This window comes from Amblyomma americanum, chromosome 9 (assembly GCF_052857255.1).
Source record: "Amblyomma americanum isolate KBUSLIRL-KWMA chromosome 9, ASM5285725v1, whole genome shotgun sequence".
Taxonomy (NCBI): Eukaryota; Metazoa; Arthropoda; class Arachnida; order Ixodida; family Ixodidae; genus Amblyomma; species Amblyomma americanum.
The window spans coordinates 72,200,416-72,226,632 of record NC_135505.1 but is presented as its reverse complement, the minus strand read 5'-3'; the positions used below and the strand labels follow the sequence as shown (position 1 = coordinate 72,226,632).

Below are 26,217 nucleotides of genomic sequence, written 5' to 3'. Positions count from 1 at the left end.
TTGGGACGTTAAACCCTTTAAACCAAACCTCTAGAATATGCGCGAACACGCCTTTTATTAAGTCTGAATTTTCTTCTTCACTGTACATGTCCTTTAAAATGCTTCTTGCGCTCCCTACAGCCACTTCCGAAAGTCATAAACAATCGAAGCGATGTACACAACATTCTGAATTCTCTCGCGTGTACACAGATTACGGGGATAGTTGTCTTTGCTGAAACAGGTTTAGAATGATTCACGATGTTAAGGAGTGCCTTTAGTCTTGGACGCATACCGGGAGACAGTGTAAGTGACCATATGTGGGCTAGTTTACTGCTGGTCTGTCCTTCTCGGCTCTTTATATCAAACGTATTTACGTTGTCTTGATTTATTTTGCCGAAACACAACACCATCGGCCGTTGTTCTTTGATGTTTTGTAGTCCCTGCATCTCTGTTCAACTGTTTCTTTTGCATTTTCTTCCTTTCAAAAAATATTCAAAAACTGCAACCAGGTCAGTGTTGTGACCTCTGTTATTGCGATGTTCGCTGCACTCTTTTCGGTTTAGTTCCCTCTAGTTGACTTGATGCTCTTAACAAAAGAGATAAGACCATTTCAATGCGTTGTACCTTTTGAAATTTTTAACGACTAAACGTGCAAAGCAACTTGCAATCTCGCTATGCTTGATATATCTGAAGTGTTATTTGCAATCGCGATGTTCCTGAGGGAAAGAACAGAAGGTACGTGTCCAGAGCACACATTCAGCCTTCCAATATGTGTGCATCGTGCATACCGATATGGCATATAAAATAACTCTGGAACAGACTTTTAAATTTCTTCTAATAGTACTTCGAGAACAACTTGCCTCACAAGCGTGAAGAATGTTTTCTCTTAGGGATGATTTACTTCCGTGAAAAAAAAAAATGTGAGCTTCCTAGGTAATTTTGAAAAGCGCTTGTTCCTCTCTCACGTAAGTAATGCACTATTACTCTTTCATATCTCTAAAGCCATGATTTATTACCAGGAAGCAAGCGTAAAATTTACAGAAGTTAAAAAAATTATCCATATTTAAGAGTTTTACAAGCAAGACATAATTTTCTGACAAAAAAATTCGCTTTTAGAGCTAATAAGCCAAATTCTGTCGCGTCTTGATATCTTCGAGTTGTGGAGCTATATCAGTTTAATAAGTCAATAACACATTCTTTCGTCCATTCGATTAAGAAATCACTATTGAGAAAACTAGGATTAGAGTATACAGTATGATTCGCAAAGGCGTGAAAAACAAGTAAACAATTGCACATGCGTTTTAGAGTTGCACTGGCAATTGCGTGAAATTTGGCGGCGTCTTTTGTCTGATAAAGGTGGGTTCCCAATGGTCCAAAACAACCTCATCGCAGATCAATGGTAGCGGACTTGGCCTGCAGGAGGCGTGAACGGGCTGATTGCGTTGATGGTGCTGGTTTGGCGGCTGCTTATTACGTTTCGATTGAATGCGCGTTGGTTACGGAGTTTCACAAAATGCTTCGAAAAGTGAGCTATGGCTATGCGAATTGTTCAGATTTTTTTTTCGTCGGGGATAGACTATGGCGAGCTTGCACTTGTCATCCTATCAATCCTGCCTTATGTAGGCACTCTGCTGTAAGCAGGAGGTAGAGGGAGGACGGCATCCAGGCACATTCCCATGTTGGGCTTCATAATCTCGGGAAAGCACTGGCATCCAGGAGGGCAACGATGTTGGGTCGCATGTGGATTGCACTGGGAACGTTTTAGAAAAAAAGAAGCGGTATGGTACTGTCAGGAGACATGATTTACGACTCCATTGTTGTTTAGAAATCAAAATGTTACAGTGAAAAGGCAATCTACAATTGAACGACTTATTTCTTTGTAACCCAGAGCTCGTTTACTGTTTAGAGCAACAGGACTACAAAAATAAATAGGCAGAAGAAGATTGGAGCCTATTTGCCTCTGTGTTTATAATACCCCTGTTTTAATGCATCACAACAAAATTAAGTTGAGGCGATTTTTTTTTCGCTTTCTCAAGCTGAAACATTTTGCTAGTTTAAAATGTCATGTCCATTTACTTTTTTTACGCGGCAGCGTATGCAGCTCGTTCGGTTAAAACACCTATGGCGCAGTCGTAGTCGGCACCTCGTGTCAGAAATAATCGGGGGCTACTTAAGAAAAATTGTATCATATTAATTTCTGGTTCTATTGAGTGACAATTGATGCATAGCCAGCAATGCTAGAAGAAATCATTTTTGTGCTTGAAACCTTTATGCACTCAATGTTTTCATGTAGTGTAAGATCCCAATATTATCGCCAATATATCGGCTGACCTGGCGGCGGCAGTCTTGTACTTTATTTTTTTTTCTATTTACGTTTTACTATCGTCAAAAGCGTTCCCATTGCTTTTCTATGGCAGACTTAACTGTTCGATGTGATCGCTAGAAAAGCTTAAAAAAATACCTTGCTAGATATTAGAATAATCAACCAATACCTTCAATGTTTCCCTAACAGTGTATTACAATTTTCAAAATTTTTGCCTGAGCAAGATGGACATGGGTGTGTGATAGGCGATGACGAGTTAATGAAATCATTTTGATTATTTACGCACACTGGAAAACTGTCTGCGTCTAAAAGTTTTCTATCTTCTTTTCAGTTTACCTGTGTGCCTCTTTTTGGCTGTTTAATTTTTCTAAAAGTTGTTGTTCTTGTTTATAAATCAAGAATATTTCACGTGCTGATAGGGTCTTTCTTGTGAGGTCACTGACAATACTTGATTAACATTTTTGATTCCATTAGTGCAATGCTCACAAACAGTAAGGGTTAGCGATCCTCTTTGTACGAAACTAAGATTTTCCATTCCGTTATTCAAATCCGCACAAATAGTGAGGATGTAGCGATGCCCTCTGCAATTCAAGAGATAACATTAATTTTTGCCTGGTCGTGAGTGAACTTAATTTAATTTCCTGTAACCACTTTGTCACTATGCGGGCTGGAACGTCAGCGCCCATTACTGAATTGTTAGCTGAATATTTCATTCACCAGTAGGAATTGCATAGCATTGATATCTTATGCAATACGAAACCAAACTTACAGAAAAAATAGTCCTCGGAAAAACGCTGCGTCTAGCACGTAACTTTTTCTACACACGTAAAATCTCTTATTTCAGGAAGTGCAAATATGTTAGTTAAGGAAATATGGCGTACAAATTTCCATCTTACGACTTTGAAACACCGCAGGTGATTTCTCACTTGACCGTGCCAGCTCAGCGACCTAAAGGAAAAGAAATGAATATAGGTAAGCGTAGGAAATTAATTGTAGGTTTTACTTTTTGTTTTGTTTAAAGGCATTAAATTCAACCTTTGTGTCACGCTGTGGTCACGATATATATATCGCAGAGGTATGGCTAACACACATGCACAACAATCCAGTATTAAGAGAAAAACTGTTATGTATCATGTGGGGTTTGATGCCACTAAGGAGCAAAGAGGTTACGAGTGACACCGAAAACAAAGCTTCATATTAACTCAGACATCCGCTTTGTCTTTACACTGTCAAGCACAATGAAGTGGATACGCATTTTTCATTTTCCCAGAATCGAAATCACTCAATCCCGATGCATGAAATTGCGAAATTCTACGGAGGCGAAATTCTATAGGACCGGGTAATGTCCGATGACAGTGCCCGTTAAAAAACCCCAGGTAGTCGAAATTTTCAGTGCCCTTTCCTACAGTTCAACATAGCCTGAGGCGCTTTGGGACGTTAAACCCTCCTAAACCAAACTAAACCTGTGTCAATCCAGACTCGTTTTGCTTTGTTGCTGAACATGAGTGCTACTGTATAACCTTTATAGTCTAGCGCCCACAAAAGAAGGAAAAACGTGGCTCTTTACGTCATACATCACGGGGGTCAAGAGGCATCGGAACTTGGTTGCATAGGGAATTTTTTTCTTTAATTTGTGCTGTTCATCAATAGGAGAATAAGAATGTGTTTTAGAGACACTTGGGAATCAGAAGAAAATAAAATTGCAGACCACTAGAGTGTGGTGTATTCGAGAAACGTTTCTTTTGATAGTCATTTCTTGTCACATGAAACTTATTGCGTGACCTTTGGATGACGCCAGCAACGTTTTTTAAACGCGATCATTGTCTAACATCAGTTCACATTCACAACAAGCTTTACTGTCGTACACACCACATCTTGCTCACATTGTGCCCCCCTAACACGCTTGCACGAACGACTCTTCGTGCCGTATGTGCTGCGTGTCCAGCTGACACACACAAGACGTGGGTAGGAACCACAGACCGAGCGAATTCCTTTCTACTAAACATAAATACCCCCGAAAGCACCAGATTCGACAGCCGCCGCAGTAGCTCAGTTGGTAGAGCGCCAGATGCGAAATTCGGACACCGCGGGTTTGGACCCCACTGGCGGCCTGCGGTTGTTTGAATTCGAAAGCTTTTCTTGTATCACTAGTCGTGTGCACAGGGCCTGTCAGCAGAGCTTGTCAGCTGAGCGTATCGTAGAGTGTGTCATCACAGCCTGTCCGCTTACCTGGCCTCACTCGAAGAAAGAAATTAGCCGGCGTTGCGTATCATCTCTTTGGTGTATAAACTTTGCTTTGTTTGTGAAAATGGCTCCGACCCCTTCTCTGGCTTGCGACCACTGAAAGCTGGGCACCAAACGACCACCCGCTTGTCACTTGGTAGCTGGTCTCCGGCTGAGCTGGCCGCGCCGAGTCGAGGGCATCGGTGTCCGAGACCGCTACCCGCACACGCTTTAAGGGTGTCTGGGAGGGCGTGCATAAGTGCGCGAAAAGATGACAGACAGACCCAGCAACCAGCTTAACCCAGCTGATCAGCGCAGTACCGAAGCACATAATGCTAGTGCACATATACTAGTGCGTATACTAGTGATTGGGCACGGCGGCACCGAAGCAGGCATGTGCGTCACCAACCCTTTCGTCTTTCTGCTCCAGGTTCTTCCCAGTTTGATGCTGGCTGATCACTGCAATTCTAGTACGGGCCGTCCGGCTATCATCGGCACTCTGACCAGGAATGATGTTACATGCGTCAGCTGCTGCGCACTCCCATGGGACAGTCTACAGTACAATGCGCCGTCCGCCCACCTGGAGTTCCCTGCTGCAGAATTCTTTGGAATACCGGTCGCATCCACAACGGCATCGAGATCATACGCTATGAATGCGAAGAACGCGCTCAACTCCGGAATTGCGCACGGCGGCCCCGAAGCAGGCATGTGCGTCACCAACCCTTTCATCTTTTTGCTGCAGGTGAGCAAACGGTTTGGCAAATGCTTCCGAAGTAACGACTTGTTTCTTCTGGTGCTGCCGTGCCTTAGGCAGGAGTATTTAACTCTTGAGAGCTACGCGGTTTCTTTGAAACGTCTTTTGTTACTTGCTGGGGATGTAGAAAGCAACCGTGGCCCTAATTGCAGGAGGTACTTACTGAAATTCGAAATATGGCCATTGACATAAAAGCTATCAAGAGCGAAAGTAAGGAAACGCATCAATCTTTAAAGACCATCCATGATAAATTGGACATGCTAGCGTGGCTTGAGGTTAAGACTAAAGATGCTGAAGAAAAGATCACACACCTTCAAAACAGCTTGAATAGTCTTGAACGTAAGGTATATGACCTTGAAAGCAGAAGCAGGCGGTCGAACTTAATCATGTATGGCTTAACTGAACGTGAAGATGAGACAACCGAAAGTCTAGAAAAAGAAGTAACTGGCAGCATCCTTCAATATAAACTTGGCGTGACAACCTCTGGGATTGAAAGAATACATCGCTCGGGCGCGAGAAAGGAAAACAAAACGCGTCCTGTTATCTTCATACTACTCGACTCCAGAGATAAAGCAAAGATCTTGAGCAACTGTTGGAAGCTGAAAGGATCGCCTTTCTCGGCCAGCGAAGACTTTTCCCAGCGAGTACTCGACGTAAGAAAAAATCTGGGGGATAGCTGCGAGGCTAATCGAGACAAGCACGATAAAGTTTTTCTCGTGCACGACAAGATTAGGATTAATGGCCAACTGTTCTCGTGGGATGCTACGAAAGAACAAAAAGTAGCAGTATAAAAAAAAACGCCCTATCAGAGCAGCGACCGAGAAAGGAACGATTCAGACGAGTAGTCATAGCAAATTTAAATGCTAGGAGTATCGTAAATAAATTAGTAGAGCTAGAAACATTTCTTCTTGAATACTGTCCAGATGTTGTAACCATCACTTAAACGTGGCTGTCTTCGCACATATCTAACCATATCTTTTCACCGGGCTATCTTATATTGCGCAAAGACAGGCCTTCTCGTGGCGGTGGCGTCATGATTTTGATTAGGGAGGATATATAATACTACGCCCTTGCCGGACGTCGATGGCGCTGAGGCACTTTGGTGTAAGATACTTGTAAATTAAGCTCCGATTTATATTGGCACAATGTATCGTCCACCAAATAATAGCGCAGATACCATTGAGTCTTTATCAGAATACATGCAGCGTCACCTAAAACAATGTAGAAAAATTATTCTTATATGAGATTTTAATCTCCCAGGCATAGCGTGGGAATATCTGGATAGAGGATCCACTGACCAAACCAGTGCCGACGCGCTTCTTGACGTCGCATTTGCTTTCGGCCTCAAACAATTTGTGCAGGAACCTACCCGTGTTACAGACACCAGCTTTAGTGTTCTTGATTTACTTTTCATAAACAATTGTTTCGCTGAGGATGCCTCTTCATATGAGATACTTGACGGTATATCTGACCACCGGGCAACCATTTGTTCGCTCTCCTTAATTGCACCAGCACGCGCGAAAAAAATGACACGAGCATACGACTGGAAAAATGCTGATGATGTTGGCGTTCTTGATGTCTTTGATCACTTTTATTAAGAATTTGCAACAATGTACGCCGATCCGTCGGTATCATGTGACGACCTATGGTTGACGTTTAGCATAAAGTGGAACATTGTATCTCACTTTATGTTCCCACACGTGTAAAAACTGTAAACAAGTTTAATCATTAGATAACTCGAGACATTATACATATGAAGCGCAAGCTGTCACGGCTGAGGAAACTTAAACGACGGAAACCATCGACAACACACACTGAACACATTCGCAAACTCTCAAATGATCTAAAGCAAGCAATTGGACTTCAAAACACAAATATACAAATGTTGCTCTTAGCAACTTTATCGAAACCGCTCCTTAAACATTTTGGAGATATCTGAACTCTTGAAAGCACAAACAAAGCCATGTACCTCCGCATGAGGCATTAAAGATAGCTAATGACTTCAATCTGTATTTTCAATCGGTTTTCACACTTGATGACAATTCTGTGCCTCACGTAGATTCTCAAATAAGTGACTGTAGCCTAGACCCTCCCGAACTAACACTAAACGAATCAGGAATTTTTGCTCTTACTTAATCTTGACGAGAAGAAATCTACTGGCCCGGATAATCTTCGAATACCTTCCTCAAAAGAAACTACAAATGTGTCTAACTATCGCCCTGTTTCACTCACGTGTGTTGCATTCAAGATATTTGAACATATCATTCTTAAGCACATCGTAAAATTTCTTGAAGAAAATAATCTACTGAGTCCTAACCAGCACGGCTTTAAGAAAGAGCTATCAATTACAACTCAACTGCTGGAAACGATCCAAGATATCGCATCCACACTGGACAAACGCAGCCAAGTTGATGTCTTATTTTTAGATTTCTCGAAAGCGTTCGATCGTTTATCACACCCAAAATTGATGTTTAAACTTCGACACTTCCTTGGCTGTAATAAAATAACAAACTGGATACAAAATTATCTTTCAGACCGCTACCAGTATGATCAATATGACGGCCACGCATCGCACCATGTCAAAGTAATGTCTGGCGTAACTCAAGGAACTGTATTGGCACCCATATTGTTTCTACTTTACATAAACGATCTAGCGTTAAATCTCAACGCAGCAGTCAGAATGTTCGCAGACGATTGCATTATTTATAAAGAAATTAAGTCACACGATGATCAAGTCTCAATAAACAATGCAATTGGTCGAATTGCAAAATGGTGTCGAGAGTGGCAGATGACCCTTAATCTCGAGAAATCAGTGGGCATGACAGTATCAAGAAAAAAGAACCCGCTCGTTTACTCGTATGAAGACGAAAATAAACCTTTGAAATCAGTCCAAAAATACAAATACCTAAGTGTTGTCATCGCCTCTGACCTGAAATGTTATAATCACGCAGAATATCTATCGTCAAAAGCACTTTCCGCACTCTTTTTTCTTAAGCGATCTATACCATCTGCATCTCCCGACACCAAGCTACTGGCATACCGTTCTCTCGTCCTTCCCGTGCTTGAGTACAATATCCTGTGTTGGTCTCCGCGCACACAAAAATGCATAAATAAGGTAGAAAGCATGCAGCGGAAAGCAGTAAGTTTTATTTTTAACAAATATCAACGTAACGACTCCCCAACTGAACTCTTAAACAAGTCAAATCTCTCCACTATTAGTAACCGTGCCCGAATCTCATGCCTTAAATTCATTTTTCACCTCTTAAACGGTGCCCTAAAAATAAATTCTGACCTCTGCTTAGTTCCTTCACCAAAACGTAACACCAGAACGGAACATTCGCTGCACTTAGCAGAGTATAAGTTTAATACTGACACCTTTCGTTATTCATTTTTTCCGCAAGCAATCAGGAAATGGAATATGTTACCTGGAAATGTTGTTAACTCAGAATATTTGCAGTTTTCTTTGTAACCTGTCATAATGAATTATTTGAACTTTTTAGTGAAGCATTGCACGTACTTTTGTATTGCTTAATATTTCGTCATGTATTTTGAAACTGTCTCCCATGATTATCCATTTTACAATGTTATATCAGTTGTATGAACCTTCTTTGTGATTTTTTTCTTTTGTGACTTACCTAAAAAGAAAACCAGCCTGTTCCGATTCCTGCAACAACCTCGCAAGAGGCTAGTAGTATGTTCCAAATAACTAAAATAAAAAATATCTGCATTTGGCCTAATTACAAAAAACGAGAGGGCATTTTTATTCTGCTTTGCAATAACTTATGTTTAAAAAATTTTCCTTATTAATCTCCTACTGATGAACACATCCCCTAAGCTCCCTTGCTTCGGTGACTGTTGGCTACCGTCATGCATATCAAAAAGAGCCCTTTATTTCTTTCTTTTGTCTGCGCAAAAGGTAGCCAGGGACATGCTTCAGGTATTCTTGATGCCATAGGTAGCAAAGAGGGTCCTTGCACAGCTTCCACCCTGACCGATCGACGACATTCCTACGTGGCACTCGCGGTAACACAGGGCGTACTACGTCCGCCGCTATGGAGGGGGATGGAGCTTGTGAACATTCTCAAGGTTCCATGCTACTACACATAAATTCCCCAGAATGCAGGAGATTGGACAGCTGTCACCGTTGCTCATTTTATAAAACACCAGACGCGAAATTTGGGGATCTTGGGTTCGGGTCCCGTCGGTGGCATGTGAGTGTTTTTAGAGCGAAAGCTCTGCTTCTACATGTCTCCCAAGGTGAATTTTCAGAGAATTTTGACATGGAGGCCTTGTGACGCAGGCCAACCACGTGTCTTGCAAAGCAGAGGCGCACCTGCGCGCGGTTGCTGGCTCCGCCGCTGTGATATCACGTAATTAGGACAGGGCAGGATTGGAGAGGCGCACCTGCGCGCGGTCGCTGGCTCCGGCGCTATGATATCAAGTAATTAAGACAGGGCAGGCTTGGAGAGGCGCAGCAGTGCGCGCTAGCCGGCGTCGCCACTGTGATATCAACTGACTAGGAGAGTTGCTATGTGTGCGGTATTTCATTTAATTTTGCATGGGTGAGGCGCGCGCCATACCAAGTGTGTCAATTCTACGGCGTCGCCATCGAGCTGCGTCCAATAATCGAGTTTACATAGCTTGCCGAAAAGGTGTACTGCAGAAGACGCAAGCTAAATGAGCCGCTTAAACCGAGGAGCAACGAGAAGCTAGTCTTGCGAAGCAACAGAACAGATATCTCGCTCTGTATAACTAAGTTTAGAAAAGTTATCGTCACCAAATTTTTCTTCTGTTTTCTAGCCAATTGTCTGTAAAAAATAATCAGGGTACTAATCTCCCATTTATGAACTCCGCAAACTAAATGGTGTCTTCGAATGATCATTTAGATCGCTCTAGAGCGCTCTGAGAGGCGACTGCACATTCGGCTGGTCGAAACTGGCCACTCTGACTACATTCGGCTGGTTCTTTCTGAGCGCTCGCCTCCAGCTCAGAGCGCTCTGACGCGCTCCGAGAAAAACGTCCGAGCGGCTCCGAGATGAGTCTACGTGACAGAGCTACTTCCGCCATTACGCGAAAGCGGTGCGAGACCTCGGCGTCCCCAGCGCGTAGGCAGAAGCAAGTGCAGGCTTTTGACGCAGTGGTAGCGTCCTTGCTGTGTTGTGTTTTGCGGGTGCCGCGCTCTGTGAGGAAAAATGTCCAAGAGACTCCGGATAACTACGCTAGGAACGCGGTGTGTGTTGCTGTCGCATGACAACTGCGATTCCAACAGCAGCTCAGAGGAGGACGACAGTGCTATCCACAAGGCGATGTTCGAAAAATGCGCGTCCCGTGGGACGGAAAGCCGGGGTAGCGATCGATACGGGCTAAGCGGCGACCGCGATGCAAACTGTGTGCGACCACGTGGGGCTAAAGGTAGTCAAGGGACCTTACGTCCGGCTACTGTTGACATTAGCAGCGCTGCCGCGTATTGGTTGCGGAAGTTACGTCCCCCCTCTGCCTCCTGCGCTTCCGCTTAAAAACGTGCTGACCATTCGGCTTGACTAGTCTCGCTATGCGCTCTGAGCGAGAGCGGCTCCCACTCTGCCAGATCCTAACCGGATCGCGGTAGCGACCAGTTGAAGACACCATAAAGAAAAAGAAAACATCCTGTGCGCTCCTTGGTTACGGTTACAATTGGCTTCCGTCATGCGTGTCATAAAGAGCCTCTCTTTTTCCTTCTCTTGTTTGCGCAACAGCTAACGAGGGACTGTATTCTGTCTGTCTTGATGCCATAGGCAGCAGAAGAGTGTTCTCTCTAAACTTCTGCCTTGACCGTTCGATCACGTTCCTGGGTGCCACTCGCTGTAATACAGGACGCAGTACGTCCGCCGTTATGGAGGAGGATGGCGCTTGTGAAAACCCTCAAGGTTCGATTTCTTTGCACGTATACGTACACCTCCGAGGACAGTACAATGGACAGCTCTCGCAGTAGCTTAGTTAGCATTATAACGGAAGCGAAATTCGGAGGTCGTGGGTTTGGATCTCATCGGCGGATTGTTGCTGTTTTTTGTTCTGGATTCTAATAAATTTTTTTCAACAAATAATTACGTTATTGATCTCTTTTCGATGGACACCACAATTTAAAAAAGAAAAACGTCCACCAAGCTGCTTGGATTCGGTTAACGTTGGCTTCCATCATGTATTAAAAATGTTGATAGAACTGTCTTCGTGCGAATCACAAACTAAAGCCTCCTTTCGACACTACCAGTTGAGTATTAACCCTTCAATGCGCAGCCTTCATCGCTTTTAGGTGTAAAATATAACAAACTCAGAGAATTATAATAATTAAATCGCTCTTACGACTAAACCAGAATACAAAAAACTACCCCCCCCCCCCCTCCTTACTTTGCTGGCACTGGATGATGTGCTTTGCACGATTCAACGAAATTTTAAAGTAAAACCTTGCTTATTTATATGTAGAACTTATTTCCTGTATATCTCGCCTTTGTGTTTTCTTCATTGTTTGCTATACATCTATAATTCCGGTTTAGTGTAATCTGCCTAAGCACTGCTTGGCCTTTGTGGTGTGGAGCATTGCAGAAACCAAATAGAGACAAATGAGACAACATTAGAGGTTTTCGAACGAGGCTTCTGTCCTGTAGTGGCTGTGACTAAAGTAGGTGGCGATTATAATGCTAGGGTGATGATGATTGCCATTGGGTGATATGCGTGCTAAAATTCCAGTTCAACAAATTGCTTTGTAAATTAAAACATTCTGTATATCTGCGCTTGGAGACTTTCTTCGCTCAGAGATAATGCAAGCACTTATGATTTTATAATACTTGCACTCCCCTGGTTAGCGTCGACGTTGTGCGAAACCCTGGGGGCAGCTGGATGTTAGAGTCGAGGCACATTCCCAAGTTGGCTTGACTTGTCTCAGGAAAACATTGACATCCATACGGGCAGTTATGTTGTCTGGCGAAAGGATTACACTGACAAGGCCCGAAGAAAAGAAACAGTGCATGAAACTGGAATAGCCACATAAAAACTGAAGATTTTTAACAACCTTACAGCACATTTGATCATTTTAGATAAAGTTGATATTACCAAAAACATGAAACCACAATAGGCCAACCATTGAGCGCATTACAATTATTGTCTATGTACCCTTGTTTTCGAGTACATATACCACAGGAATTGATCATAGGTATTGAAACTTTTTCAGAGCATCGGGAACTCTGGCATTGCAAAAACTTGAGTGGCTGTATTAAAAGAAACAAATTTTACTTTCTATTACACATGCTTGCAACCGTCCTCGGAGTCGAGGCAATGCCACGCAGCAGCTTAGCCGCAACAAGGGCTCCTCACCAACATTTGCCAATGTCTGGATGCATACCATATTCTCAGCTACGTCATCCAGCCTCGGCCATCGCTTGCTTTTGGAACATGACGAAACGCCTATTCAGAGCACGTAGAAAGCCCCCACATATCAGCTGATTTTGTAATCGATAACGCAGCTTCTTGAGCGGCAACCTAAACACAAGCCCTTTTTGCTTCGTCTTACTGATCACCAATTACGGAAACACTATTTTTTTCGAACAGATCAATATTTCTTAGTGCTCCTGCGCTGTCCACTTTTGCTAAGCATTTGAGACATTCAGTTCTAGCTTAGGCAATCAATCTATTCACTCTTGACAATTAGGCTACGCCTGGTCATAGGGAAAGTAAGTGCTTTCAAAAATATTGCTACGCAAGGAAAAATAAACAGCACTATATAAAGTAAACAAGCTAGCCAAAACAAAATCCAGGAAGAAATTCGTTCCCTGACTGAGCAAGTAGATTGAATACAACTCGTGCTTACTGATTGTAGCAGCCTAGCAAGCAAACTAAACGCTATTAAAATGAGTGTATCATAGAATGACAGGCGGATACCGCTGCTAGTGAGCCAGACAGATGCCCTTTATTATAAAAGCTGAATACGCGTATTTATTTATAGATTCTTGAAACCAAGCACTGTAAAAGAGGGGGCATTGGGATGCATGTAAAGTAAAAATATTTCACTCTAAACTTAGACTTTTTCCAGGAACACTTCGTGTACGACGGACGCACTGAATGCATCGCAGTTTGGCAGATGCCCTGCAGACGATAATAACCGGAAACTGTAATCGACTTTTAGTAAAAAAATTTTTATAAGAGGAAAGAGACATTGATTCTGACAATGGCTTACACGTCCCAAGACTCTACAACCTCATCATTCGAAAAATTTCTACCTAGAGAGCATGAAATTTGAAAAGCGCTATGTCAAAACTGATCGAATAAAAATGGCAGACGATTTAGCTTGGTTATCCCAAACGCGACATGGGTGCGTTTGCACGAGTTGTGCTTCATTAGCATTAGTATTCAGGGCTCCACATTAGGGCCATAAGGTCATAGCTGCAATGGCTCAATGTCCTTAAAACCGCATTTTGTCATTCTCTACTATTTGTACATAGATCGCTGCCAGTCGTCATACCACTCCTGGCGTAGTGGTGCAGCGGGTATGCGATGCGCCACTGCTCTGCGCTGTCAGGTGTTGCCACAGGTCGGGCTTGTTGGAGCGAGGTTGTTCTTCCCGAGCAACTTGTTGCGACCAACCATTTATTGGGCTACCGCCTGCTGCGATCGGCATTTTGTGCAGAATCTCGTGGGCATGTTGTGGTGATGTAACAAGGCCGCGCTAGCTAGGTGGCCTGTCCGTCACCTATGCGGAAGTTGCGCCACCTGGAGCAGGTATCCCACAACCCGGTGGGCACACAGAGAGAACTCCTATACAACGGCTATGCGGCTGAGTGGAAGGTCTAGTGTTGATGCGCTAACAATGTTAACGGTACTAAGGCGAGAATTCAGAATGACAAAAGTAGCAACCATGTTGTCCGGTCGGTCTGCGACGAAATATAAGTGTCGCATTTGATGCAATAACATAGAAGCCTCGATGGAGCAAAACGGGGCTACCGCCATCGTAAAACCTGGCGGGTGGCCACACATCCACCCGCCATACCCGCCACCTGCCAACCGCCCTGCTCTCGCTAACCACCTCTTTTTCTCCCGCCCCCTCCGCTCTCTCCCTCTTCACTTGTAGCGTAAAGGATGGAGACGGCCGATAAAGAATTACTCTGCTTCTTTGAAGATGTCTCACACTGAGGCAGCTAGATTTTGCAAGAGAAATTACCAGATTCAGACCAAAATCAGAATCGGGATCGAATCAAGATTTGTCTAGGAATAGGATTTTAATATGTTCAGAACGGGAATAGACTGGAGATTTAAAGAAAAGTGCTGCTGTGATTTCTAGGCATCAATGAAACTGATCGCTTCCGAATGGTTCGGATCGAACAAGAAGAAACTGCTGTCACGGCACTTTTCTTGGGTCAATGAACACCATAAGCAATATTGTGCGGTTGTTTTCAATGAGAAAAAAATGAAAGAAATTTTACTTTATAGCCAGGCGGAAGTTGAAATTACACCAGAAACATGGTTAAAGGGCGCAATACACAACAGTCAGTTTAGTGCACCTAGATATAGTGTGTAAGGAAAACCCACCGGAAGTATAGGTGGGGGCTTGACTACGCTGTCCAAATTGTCTTTGAAGATAACTAAGCCTAATTTTCGAAACATTGACTGTAGTTAATATAAGAGCTGTCACAATAATGCAGAGCGCATTAAGGAGGTCTTGACATTTCTGACGGTTGCTACGTTTCCGTCCTCGAGAATTAAAAAAGCATAAATTGCATTTAAAACTTGATCACTGGACGGGAAAATTCCTCACGTGATTTCACCCAGACGAATGAGAAATGGTTTGTACTTTTCTTTAAAAAAAAATTGACTGACTAAGGCATAAAAATCCTAGATGTAGTTTTCGAAAACGGCTTATTGCAAAACCTCAAAACATTTCGCAATCTATCACTAACACTTTACATGATATTGAAAAATTCTCACCAGGTTAGTTAGGTTTCGCACCGACCACAGTTCGTATGTTATAATTCAACTAACCCTCGTTGTGTTGACGTGTTATTTGGTGCACCTCAAGGGTCGGTGCTTGGTACCTTTTTATTCTTATTATACATTATTGACTTACCTCAGCCAATCACCTCACATACGCCTTTATGGAAATGAATGCGTATTATATCGCAAGATTAACATGCTAGAAGACCATCTCCCAATAAATACCTTTTTTTCAGTTTCTGTGCCGGATGTAACACCTGGCAAATGAAAATTAACTTTTCTAAAACTGTGGTAATGTCATTTTCTGATAGCACATCTCCCTCAGAATTGAATTACACTTTCAATAATTTATCCTTGCTTAGGTTTGGCCTGGTTTTTGGGGTTTAACATTCCAAAGCGACTCAGGCTGTGCGGGACGCCGTAGTGCTGGCCTCCAGAAATTTTAACCACCTGGGGTTCTTTAACATGCACTGACATCGCATCGTACACGGGCCTCTAGAATTTTGCCTCCATCGAAATTCCACCGACGCGGCCGGGATCGAACCCGCGTCTCTCGGGTCAGCAGCCGAGCGCCATAAACACTGAGCCAACGCAGCGGCGTACTTGCTTAGGGTATCGGCCTATAAATATATTGGCGTCTTGTTTACCACTAACATGTCCTTGTCTAAACATCTTACTTTATTAGGACAAAAGCAATTAGCAAGCTTCGGTATTTGGGGAGAAATTTCACTAATACTCCAAAAGAGACTACTTTACACATGTATAAATCTTTAATTTGTCCAGTGCTAGATTATTTTTCCCTTGCCTGGAGTCCCCATAAGCACTGCGACATTAACCTCATTGACGGCATACAACGAAAATAATTCAGGTTCATATCTCGTCACTACAATCAACATTTCTCACCCTCTCGCGCCCTGGCCTCAATACATTGAACCCCTTTATCCGTACGCCGTCACATCGAGTCACTGATGTTTCTGCATTGCATTGTGGATTTTTGTTATTGTGTCTCAGATCAAGTCTATATTCCTCCAGATATTCCACTATCGACTACGATTCACCTTTACCTTAAAATTAAGCCTTACTTTGCTCGCACAGATAATTTAAGCTACAGTTTTTTTCCACGAAGTATTGAATACTTGAATGTAATCTATGACACAATTAGGTCACGGCCAATAAATGATTTCCCGTAAGAAATCAATTGCGCGTGAGTTTGTGTTTTGCGTGTTGGTGCCGATGCATTGCTGAATTTATTTCAATACTGCATCATTGTGTATGTTGCTCCATTAACGACCGATTAGCGGAACATAATCGGGATTTACAAAATGGCACTGGTTCTCATCTGCCGCATCATTGTAAAGCCTGCGGAGAAGAAAGGAAGATTAAGTGTGTGCCATGGCTGAAAGAAGCAAAAATTTTTAAACAGAAGTAAGGGCCAGACAGCCCGTGAACTGTTGAAGGTCTTCTATAATAAAAGGAACTGTAGCGATTGTTTTAGCGCCCCATCTATCTCCATTTATAAAAAAGAAACGGCTTTTTTTAGATACACGGGTGTGAGGTTCGTGTGTGCCTCACCTATCTTTTATGCGCTTTTTTGGTAAACCCCTCTCGCGCATTTGTGGTTTTTGCTACCCATCTTGATTTGTCCTTATATTCATTCGCATACGCGGTGAATAAACAGGTGGAAGTTGCGCCTGTCCCGTCTCGCTTGCTATGTGTTGTCTTTTTCGGCGCTACAACCCTCTTCTGGAAAAAAGTGCCATTGTCTTTCATAATAAAAATGCAAAAATAAATTCCATCTTACCACTCTGAGGCAACGCAAATGATTTCGTGGACGTGGATGTGTGTTTCCGGCCCTGAAAAGAAGAGAAAAAGCTTTCAAAGATAGAGAGTATAATGGCCATGTTTGGGCGAGTTAGTTTTCTATGCTTAACGTAAAAGCGCAAAAATCAAGCACACAGAATAATACAGACAACACGAGCGCTTGTCTGTCTTATTCTATGTTGTGTGTCTTACTCTGCGTCCTTTTTTTGCGCTTTTACGTTCAGCAAAGATAGAGAACTTTACTAGTCCACTAAAGAAATTATTTTCTGGCCTCAACGGCACCCATTTAAGGAAGAAAAATAAGCTTGATAAGTTAGTGTCAAAACCGGCTACTTATTGGTACATAGTTCGCACCATGTACAGCTGGTGCAAGGAATAAATATACGGAACCTAGTCGCGAAGCTTGATCAAGAGGCAAATTTCCCGTTCACCACAATTAACCGTAACGAGTTTGGCCAGGATATTTCAAAGACAAAAAAACAGTACGATTTAATTCTTCGCATTAATAAGAGGCCCTCTAGATACTTTCAATCCGAGCTGCCTACATTCAGTAAGTCCCTAAGTGATATTTCATCAATTTTCTTCAACCTGACCTCTCGGGTTGAAGGAAATTAATTTAATATCACATACTGTCTGATCAGCCACTCCAACGCTCGACATCAAGTCATGTCAACGTAGGCAGCCGCATGGGTTTTGAAGTGAAACCTTCACTACGGGACGTAGCGCTTCGATCGCCGGGTGCCTAGTTCTGATATTCAGCTCAGTCAGTGGTCAAACCATGAAACAGAAATTAAATCCATATCTACGACCGGGAGTTGAGCCCACTGCTGCACGAACAGAACTCCTTTAAGGGCCGCTCTGCGAGACCTGTAGGCTATCTCCGTAGCCAAGGCGCCTCGTGTTAAACTGCACCACACTCTCTCGCTGTGCACTGGTGAGCCTCGTCTTAATCAACTTCGATCTGCTCCGTCCCGCGGCGCTCTGCTCACTGTCGCCTTCTACGTAGCACAAATCCGTGAGGTCTTTGCGATTCCAGTGTGGTAAACATTTTCTGTAGTTTGTTGCACCTCTTTACTAATAGTCATCAACCTGACTGCGCCCACTGCAGGACCACGGCTTCTCCCATACCTCTCCAATTAATCCTGTCCTGTGGCAGTTTCGTCCACTCTATCTCCGCCAACGTTTTATTCTTAACAGTCTTTCTAACTTTCTGCCGCCCCCTGCAACACTTGCCTTCACTTGATATCCACCTTGTCACACTTAAGGAGCAGTGGCCATATTGCATTCGCATTACATTCCATTCGCATTAAATTTCGACTTGGATATTATTAACCTGCGTTTTTTCTGTGATACACTCCGCCCTCTTCTTGGCTCTGCGCCTATCACTTTTTTTCTATTGCTCGCTGCGTAGTCCTCAGTTTAAGTGCAACCATTTTTCCTGGCCTCCAGGTCGCTTAATAATAGCTGAATGCCAGTACGATATACACGTTAAATAGTTTTCCATTCAGGTATATTGGTAATCTGCCATTCATGACATTAGAAAACCTGCGAAATGTGCTCCGCCCCATTCTTGTTCTTGTAGTTATTGCACTCTTGTGACAAAGATCTGGGGTCACTGCCAGCACAGTGTAGACGTATTGCCTTACAACTTCCGGCGCCTCGCTACCAAGTGTAAATGTAGTACATCTGTGTCAGCCTAAAATCGACGATCGGACGTTTGCTTCATGCAAACACCGACGCCGGTGATGCAAGGCCTAATCGCTAGCTCCCGTCGGCAGCGAACCATTTCTGAGCACTAGACGGCTACATTACCTAGACCAATATGTATGTATCACCGCAGTGTGACATTCTTTAAGGCGAGCTACGCCGGCTAATGCTGTCGACAGACCATCTGCTGGCCGTGCTTCACTAGAGTCAGGCGGCGACTAGAATAGCCGTGTTTGTGCCTGCTTGTCTGTGTTAGAACGAGGTGAAATGAGCGACTATCGCTAGTATCTATACACTTCGATATTGAGTAGCGGCAAACTTTTGCCAGGTTCTCAAACGTCACTCGATGCCAGCCCCCTTTTGCAATGAATAGGCCTAGAAAATCCGAACGATTTTTATTTGCGCTGCCACCGATTCTAGAGAAAAAATTCATAGGTTACACTGCGTGGAAGCGTCATCGAATTCAGTTCTTGCGAACCGTGACCTGAAACTAACCGACTGTAGCTTACGGCGCATGACTCACATAGGGTGAGCGCAATGCAGTGATGGTAGGTGAGGGGACTTTGCATGCTGAGTAACGCTGAATGCTGCGCGCAGCAGTTGTCGTCATTGATTGTGGACGATAAATTAGGTAATATCAATCATTGTGAACTATCGCCGAATTAATTATTTTATAAAATAGATTTCAGAGTATACATTCATAATGGGCAATGCAGTTACAATAACCAAAAGCGCAAGGATAACGCTGTCCAAGCAACCCGGCTATAAATTGTTTTTTCAGACAGCCTACCGCGACCATCAGCGCTTCGTACAGTTATCGCGCCATTTAAAGAAGCAGAACTGTCGCCCCTGACGGAGATAAGATGTTTTATTTATTCAATAATTGTAAAATCTTGCTTCCTTAAAAATAAGACCTTGAGATTTCGGTTTAAAACATTTTCACAATAGCACTAAAAACAAAAAGAAGAATAAAGACATACAGCATCCAAGGCGCTACGAATATAATTTTTACAACATACTGCAAAGGCATTAAAAACGAAAACGACATCGCACTGGAGACATCCCGCACAAGCGCAGAATAAACTACGTATAAACAATTTGGTAAACGAATTTAAATCGCAAAGTAGATAATAACGTAACTAGACCTCAGCTTGCGTCTCCTGCAAGCCAATGAGCAGTAGCTGCTTCGCGCAATGCTGTCAAAGGCAAATTATCCCCTAGGCGCAGTTTTTGCCTTCTGCGCATTGCGTAAGGAGCCATTCTCTCATTTTTCTACTATTATGTTTGTTTGTTTTTTTGTATTCAAGGGGGACGAATTAGTAGCAGTAATATGAGCTTCTTGAGCTCGTCAGCCAACGCGATTCCTTATTTATGAGTGACTTCTTCGGTATGAAACATCATCTCTTGCTCGCTGTTCTGAGCATTACGCACATTCAAAAGGGCAGCAGGCTGCATATAATTTGACTGCATGAGCAAAAGCTTAAAAAGCTTTGGTAGCACATGTGCGTGTACTATCAATCTTGTTTAGTTATATTCCCCCTATATGCAATGCCCGAAAGGGCCCTTAGGGTGAATAAAAGAATTAAAATGAAAGTTGTTCAGCAAAGAAAGAGCGAAAGCCTAGACAATATTATTGTCAAAGTCCCCTCCACGACACACAGGGTAGAATGATATTGTCATTTGGCATCGCAAATCTTGTTCTACTTCTCATTATTCCTGCGCTTCGCTTTTGGCCTAAACCATTCTTTCTAAAAGATGTGCTCATCGCGTTAATCATGCTGCCTTTCTCCCTCAGAAAAGCGGAGTAAAGAAGCTCAGTGAAAGTTAGTCATATATGCGCTTGTTTCGGTTGGCATATGCGTTTGGCTGAGTTTTCTAAGCGGTGCGGGTGTATTCTTACTATCATGTTCCTCTTGGGAGATGCGTCTAGCGAAGCCTTCACTGTTTTTTTTTAAATTACAGGCAGTGTGACATGGCACATAGAAAAATGATTGTCTTAACTGGCCGAAACACAGGCAGCTCCAGTCCACGTTCCCAGTACGCTTAAAATACTGACGTATTCTGGAATTGTATATATTATCTAATAGTACAGATAAGATTTTGTGAAAGTTTTATTTACATTCAAACTGAAATGTCCTAAGTGTACCTGCGTTTCTAAAAGATATTAGGATTGGCAATGAGGAAAAAAGAAATTAGATTTAAGAGTAATTAAGCATAACGCGAAAATGCGGGCGATGGTAGTCAAAGTTCTTAACAGAGTTTTTGTACAGCCACTGAATTCCGCATGTTCTTTTTCGTGTCCAAAACTTTCGCGCTTTTATTTCTAATTGGGAATGAAAATAGTAATAGTAAAAGTAATTAAAACATCTGAGAAAAAATTACTTACTCCACTGCAATGGGAAACATCAAGAGAAAAAGAGGACTTAGCGCTGCGTACTTCATTTTGCAGCAACACGTGGAGCCGTGAAGACGACAATGTTCGCTATGGCTATATTATGACTGGCCAATAAGTGATTTTTAATGTCTCAAGAAACTGCTAGCGAGCTCTGTCGCTACCATGGATATAATCATCATTTCAGACAATTTGAAAATGTCACTCCGTGTATCTCACACTTGCATCTGATGGATGCCATGACTGATAGGTTAATTGTCGCGAAATCAGTCGCTAGGAGGCAATGAGAGGCAGAGAGCATTACAGTTTCGACATTGTTTAACATTTGAAATTTCTCTGTCCTCGATCCAATGAAATATATTTCGTAAATTAAAACTACGATCATAAATTTAACGCTGGCGTCCGTGCTGTTAGAACCATGGCCAATTGGCGTTAGGGTGCGTCTTTCAATTGGAATTATCACTCAGCTTCAAAAACTACTGACACAAACCGAAGATCGTGTCTTACAAGCGCAAGTTGATTTTCATGTCGTTACATCGCGTTTCCTTTTATGTGCCGTAAATGTGCATCTGATAGCGGTAGTCAACTGAAAATGATAGTTCAATACCGCCACTACGGCTACATGACGACACATCTCTCGAGCGAAATTCGATGACGGAGCTCTTAGATCTTAATAAGCAGGAATGGTGCAAATGCCAAATAACCGTAAAGGAAACGATATTTTGAAAAGTTAAGAACATCCGACTTAGCATTGCGTTGGCAGTGAAGTGCCCGAATGGTATAGCTTGTGAATCTCTATGGTCGAGACTCTAGCTGTGAACTGTGTGTGCTTCTGTTCCTTCCATTTCTGACTGTAAGCCCTAACAAGTTAAGATTAAACGCCTCAAAAACAACATATGTCATATTTCGTCCTGCCAACAAACCTCTACACCGCAAACTTATCGTGCAATGTGAGAACACTTTCATGAGACAAGTTCAGACACAAAAATTCCTACAGGGTTTGCTTTCAGGAAAACTTGAGCTGGTCTGTACACGTAAGAATCTAAGTGTGGAACTTGGCCGCACAGTGGGATGTCTTTACAAAATATCTCATACCTCTCTGGCTAAAAAGAACATTTATTACTCACTTTTTTCCTTCCAAGTTAACCTATGGCTTAATGGTTCGGGCCACTACTGCACAATACAATTATACTAAGCTGATTATTTTGTAGAGAATTAGTACAAACTGCGCGAACAAGACGGGACGTAAGGCACACAAAAGAACAGACAAAGCGCAAGCTTTCAACTGATCTTATTTGAGAAAACACATGGTTTATAAGGACCGCGAACGTAACAAGAAAAGCATTCAGCAAATAAATTGCAGCTCATGTGAAGGCCTTCTTCAGAGGCTGAAGAATGCAGTAAGAAAACTGCAGTGTTTAGAACGGACCCCTCCCTTCGTCATGCGATATTTTCACTGTCTTCCCACATCAAGAAGGTGGCAGGTAAATACGGAATACCTGTTTTGTTTGCGGCGCCTTGTAAGCTGAAAAAAGTATGTCCCTTGCTCTCAAAAAAAAATAAATAAACAATAACAGAACGCAGGTCGTGCAAGAAAAATCATCACACCAATTTAAGCATGTGTATCTCCGAAGTTATCTACCAGATACATCTATCTGGTGGGCGGGTTTACATGGGCCAGACTGGCCGGTGCTTCAGTGAGCGATCCATGGAGCATAAAAGGTCAATGCACACCGGCACAGGCAGCAATCTACCATTGCATTGCAAAAGCTGTAACAGCCGCAACTGCGTCCCTTACCTGGACAAGAACACTTTCGTCTCTAACGCACGCAGCAAAACTGAAAGAGAGGTTATCGAGGCGTTACTGATTGCCAAAAGGGGTGACGACTGCGTTAGCTCGCCCTCGCTGTCGCTATCGAGACAAAATACAGAGTATTTAGAAGGGCATGTTCGTGTTTCACAACGGCTCTGATTGTCCTGTAAAAATCTGCTGATGTTTTCTATCGTCGAGCCCTATGAAAATAGTGTTTTTCTTTTTATGTTCGCGGGCTTTATAAACCATGTGCTTTGTCATATAAAATCAGTTGGAAGTCTGCGCTTTGTCTATTTTTTTGTGTGCCTTACGTCCCGTCTTGTTTGCGCAGTTTGTACCCAATCTCTTCCATATGAACCAACTAGGCCGCCAGAACGTCCTTCTTCTGATTATTTTGCAGAAGAAAATCTTGCGCTGCTCTGCACCACATCGAGGCAATGCAGAGGACTTAAGAACCGCTCCTCTATTTAATAAACATGGCATCCCAAAGGCAGACCAGTTATATTATTTAAAAGCTCTGCAAGTAATATATCAGAAGAAACTGTACGGAATAATTGACTCCGAAAACACTGAATACCTTCTGAGGCACAGAAAAAACCGAACGCCAACTATCCTAAACAAATTATAGAAGGCAAGCAATGGCGTATGAAATACCTGCGATCTGAAACAAATCTGAAGGTAAGCTAAACTTTGAATGCAAATTCAAAACTTTTGAACACAAACTTAGAGCGCTAAAACTCTGTATAACACAAAATGACTCTATATATTTCGTTTATCTTGCTTTTGTGTCCTTTCAAGCAATCTTATTCAGTTTCACTGACAATTTAACACGTGCATTATATCTTTTTTGTATGATTTTGTACAACAGCTATTTGTGCAGAATTATCATGATTTTGTGTAGCTTCCTATTATGTGTGATTTGTGTCAATTGTGCGCAACAATATATGCGATACGTTTATGTACAAGGGTCAAATGTTGCGTTTTTTTAATTTTTCGTGATTACAGGAGGCAAACTTTATTCTTTTGGTCTAAGATTTCTAATGTATCTGTATTGCAGTGGACTGTTTAGGCTCAGAAGCCTCGTCAGGCACCACCAGCCTTTAGTTTCAGTCGCTGCATCAGGCTTTATGTTTCGTCTGACGCTGAAACAAAATATCAAAAAAAGCCGTGCGCCAAAGAGTTGAATTACGTGGTCTGTTTTTTCTGATGGTGCTCTGATGTCGCTTAGCCTAAGCGGATAGGACAGTTTTTAAGCCTTGACAAAGAAGACAACATTTTGAGCAATGTCGTCAGCAGAACAAGCCATATGACTCACGAAATTGCATCAACATAAAAAATTAAGAATAATTATGCAGAACACTTGTCTACAGTGTAAGCACGTGTTACGTGCTTTGCATGCCATGCACCACACCACGCTTTCAAGTGCAAATAACCGGGTGCATGCTTTCGACATACAAGTATAAGCTAAAGGGCAGGCCAGAGGCAAAAGAAACAGTCTCTACAAGTTATCAATAAGAAGTGCATGCTGCTATCTGCTCCTCTGTAGAACACTGCTCCAATTGTAGTTAATGTAGAGAAATTAAGGGAAACTGGAAACTCAGGTGACAGTGGATTTTACCTCTGGCAACTGAAGTTTTCTTCATTCGTCATGCCTTGGCAATAGTTAGTAACCTCATTTTAGCTTTAGTTTTCACGTGGGAAAGTGCGTTCTCACCTCGGCCCCTCAATACAATAAAGGGGACATATAGTCGTAAATCTCTGATTTTAAGTTGGCTGCTTTGCTTATGTTATTTTTTCATAATAAGTTAAAGGCCTACCGGGCATTGGAGACTGATGGACACAAACGAACGGCAAGCGATATATAGTAACTGTATCTCATACTTTAAATTTTGTGGTAAAGAGTAGAATATATTTCTTAGTGGAGAAAGTCACAGAGATGTCTGTCCTCTGGTTGATGTTTTAACAAGTGTATTTGTTCTTTCCTCTAAAACTCACCCGTCCTTCGCGAAATGACCGTACCTTCATAGTTACTCAGCACCAAAGAATTCTAACTTGTAGAAGATGAGAAAAGATAGAAAAATTTGGGAGTTTGAAAGAAAGCATAAGGTGGGAGGTGTTTCTAACAACGTTTTTAAAACTACAAGATGAGTTTGAAACGGCAAACATTATTCTTAGCGGGAAATAACAGCGCCGATATGTCGGATTCCAGCTGAAAAATCGCCTGAACCCATCTCGGCTCGCAGCGCTGAATGGCGCATGTATTGCAGGGTGGACGACTCCGTCGTCCCAGCGGCAAACATTGGTCCGCAGGCGCTTGACATCATCTTGCAGCCGCTAACAGTTAACGCCAGCCGCTATTAATTTACACTATGTTTTTCCTCCTCAATGTAAAGTAAAGCCTCATTGAGCATTTACACAAATAAAAAGAAACCCAAGACAACTTTACCTACTTCAATAGAGAATTCAGTTACGTGGACTGCGTAAAACAGGTACTACGTCCTTAGCCCCAATGACGGAAACCTTGTACCGCACGCCTTCTTCACCTGAACATGTGTTCTGCACAGTGGGAGGGCAACATCAACGAGGAAAAATTCACACGTAAGTGTAAATCCCCAAAGGTACGCTGTTCAGCGCGCAGTTAAGAAATCAGTGCCGGACAGGTTATTCGGCTAGCAACATCCTAAACCATTACACCGAGGATAAAACAGAGTAATGCATCCACGTTGCTTTCGCTTAATTAAGCGGTGTGGTGCAGCGTACCTGCTTTGGAGACAACCATACACAGGCGTTAACCAAGAGCGCCAACGAGAAAGGTTTAGCATAAATTAAAGACAACGTGGCGAGCTATGAAAAGAGGAGGACAGGTGCAACGTTAACAGACTGGAAGCAAGCATAGTAGGTGAGGGAACAAACTCAGGATAATGACGCCCTAGTCGAAATCAAGAGTAAGAAATGGGCTTGGGCAAGGCATGTAATGCGAAGGCAAGATAACCGCTGGTCGTTAAGGGTAACGTAGTGTATTGCATGAAACGGCAGGAGTAGCAGAGGGCAGCAGAAAGTTAGGTGGGCGGATGCGATTAACATTTTGCGAGGATAAGTTGGCCACATCTGGCAATGGAAGGAATTAACGCAAATGAAAATGGAGAGGTCTATGCCCTGCTGTGGGCGTAGTCAGGCTGATAATCATCATGATGATGATACTCAAGCGTGAAATGAAGCCACTGTAACAGCTTGAAATGAAAGCCATC

At 42.8% G+C, this 26,217-nt stretch overlaps 1 protein-coding gene across 3 annotated transcripts; it reads right to left on the bottom strand.

Annotated features, from left to right (window-relative positions):
• Positions 1–552: 552 nt before the first annotated feature.
• Positions 553–21,327, bottom strand: LOC144104379 (uncharacterized). Of its 3 annotated transcripts, none has more exons than XM_077637340.1 (4): positions 21,151–21,327; positions 17,038–17,089; positions 3,184–3,250; positions 553–1,729 (listed from the first exon to the last, which is right to left on the bottom strand). In XM_077637340.1, the coding sequence occupies exons 1-4, from the start codon at positions 21,204–21,206 to the stop codon at positions 1,584–1,586; spliced, it is 321 nt and encodes a 106-aa protein (XP_077493466.1). In that variant the 5' UTR covers positions 21,207–21,327; the 3' UTR covers positions 553–1,583. The 3 variants fall into 3 exon arrangements, 2 of the variants coding, with proteins under 2 accessions (XP_077493466.1, XP_077493467.1); XM_077637341.1 differs by having other exon boundaries at positions 3,199–3,250; XR_013308518.1 differs by lacking the exons at positions 553–1,729; positions 3,184–3,250 and adding an exon at positions 12,116–12,250.
• Between the last annotated feature and the right edge of the window lie 4,890 nt (positions 21,328–26,217).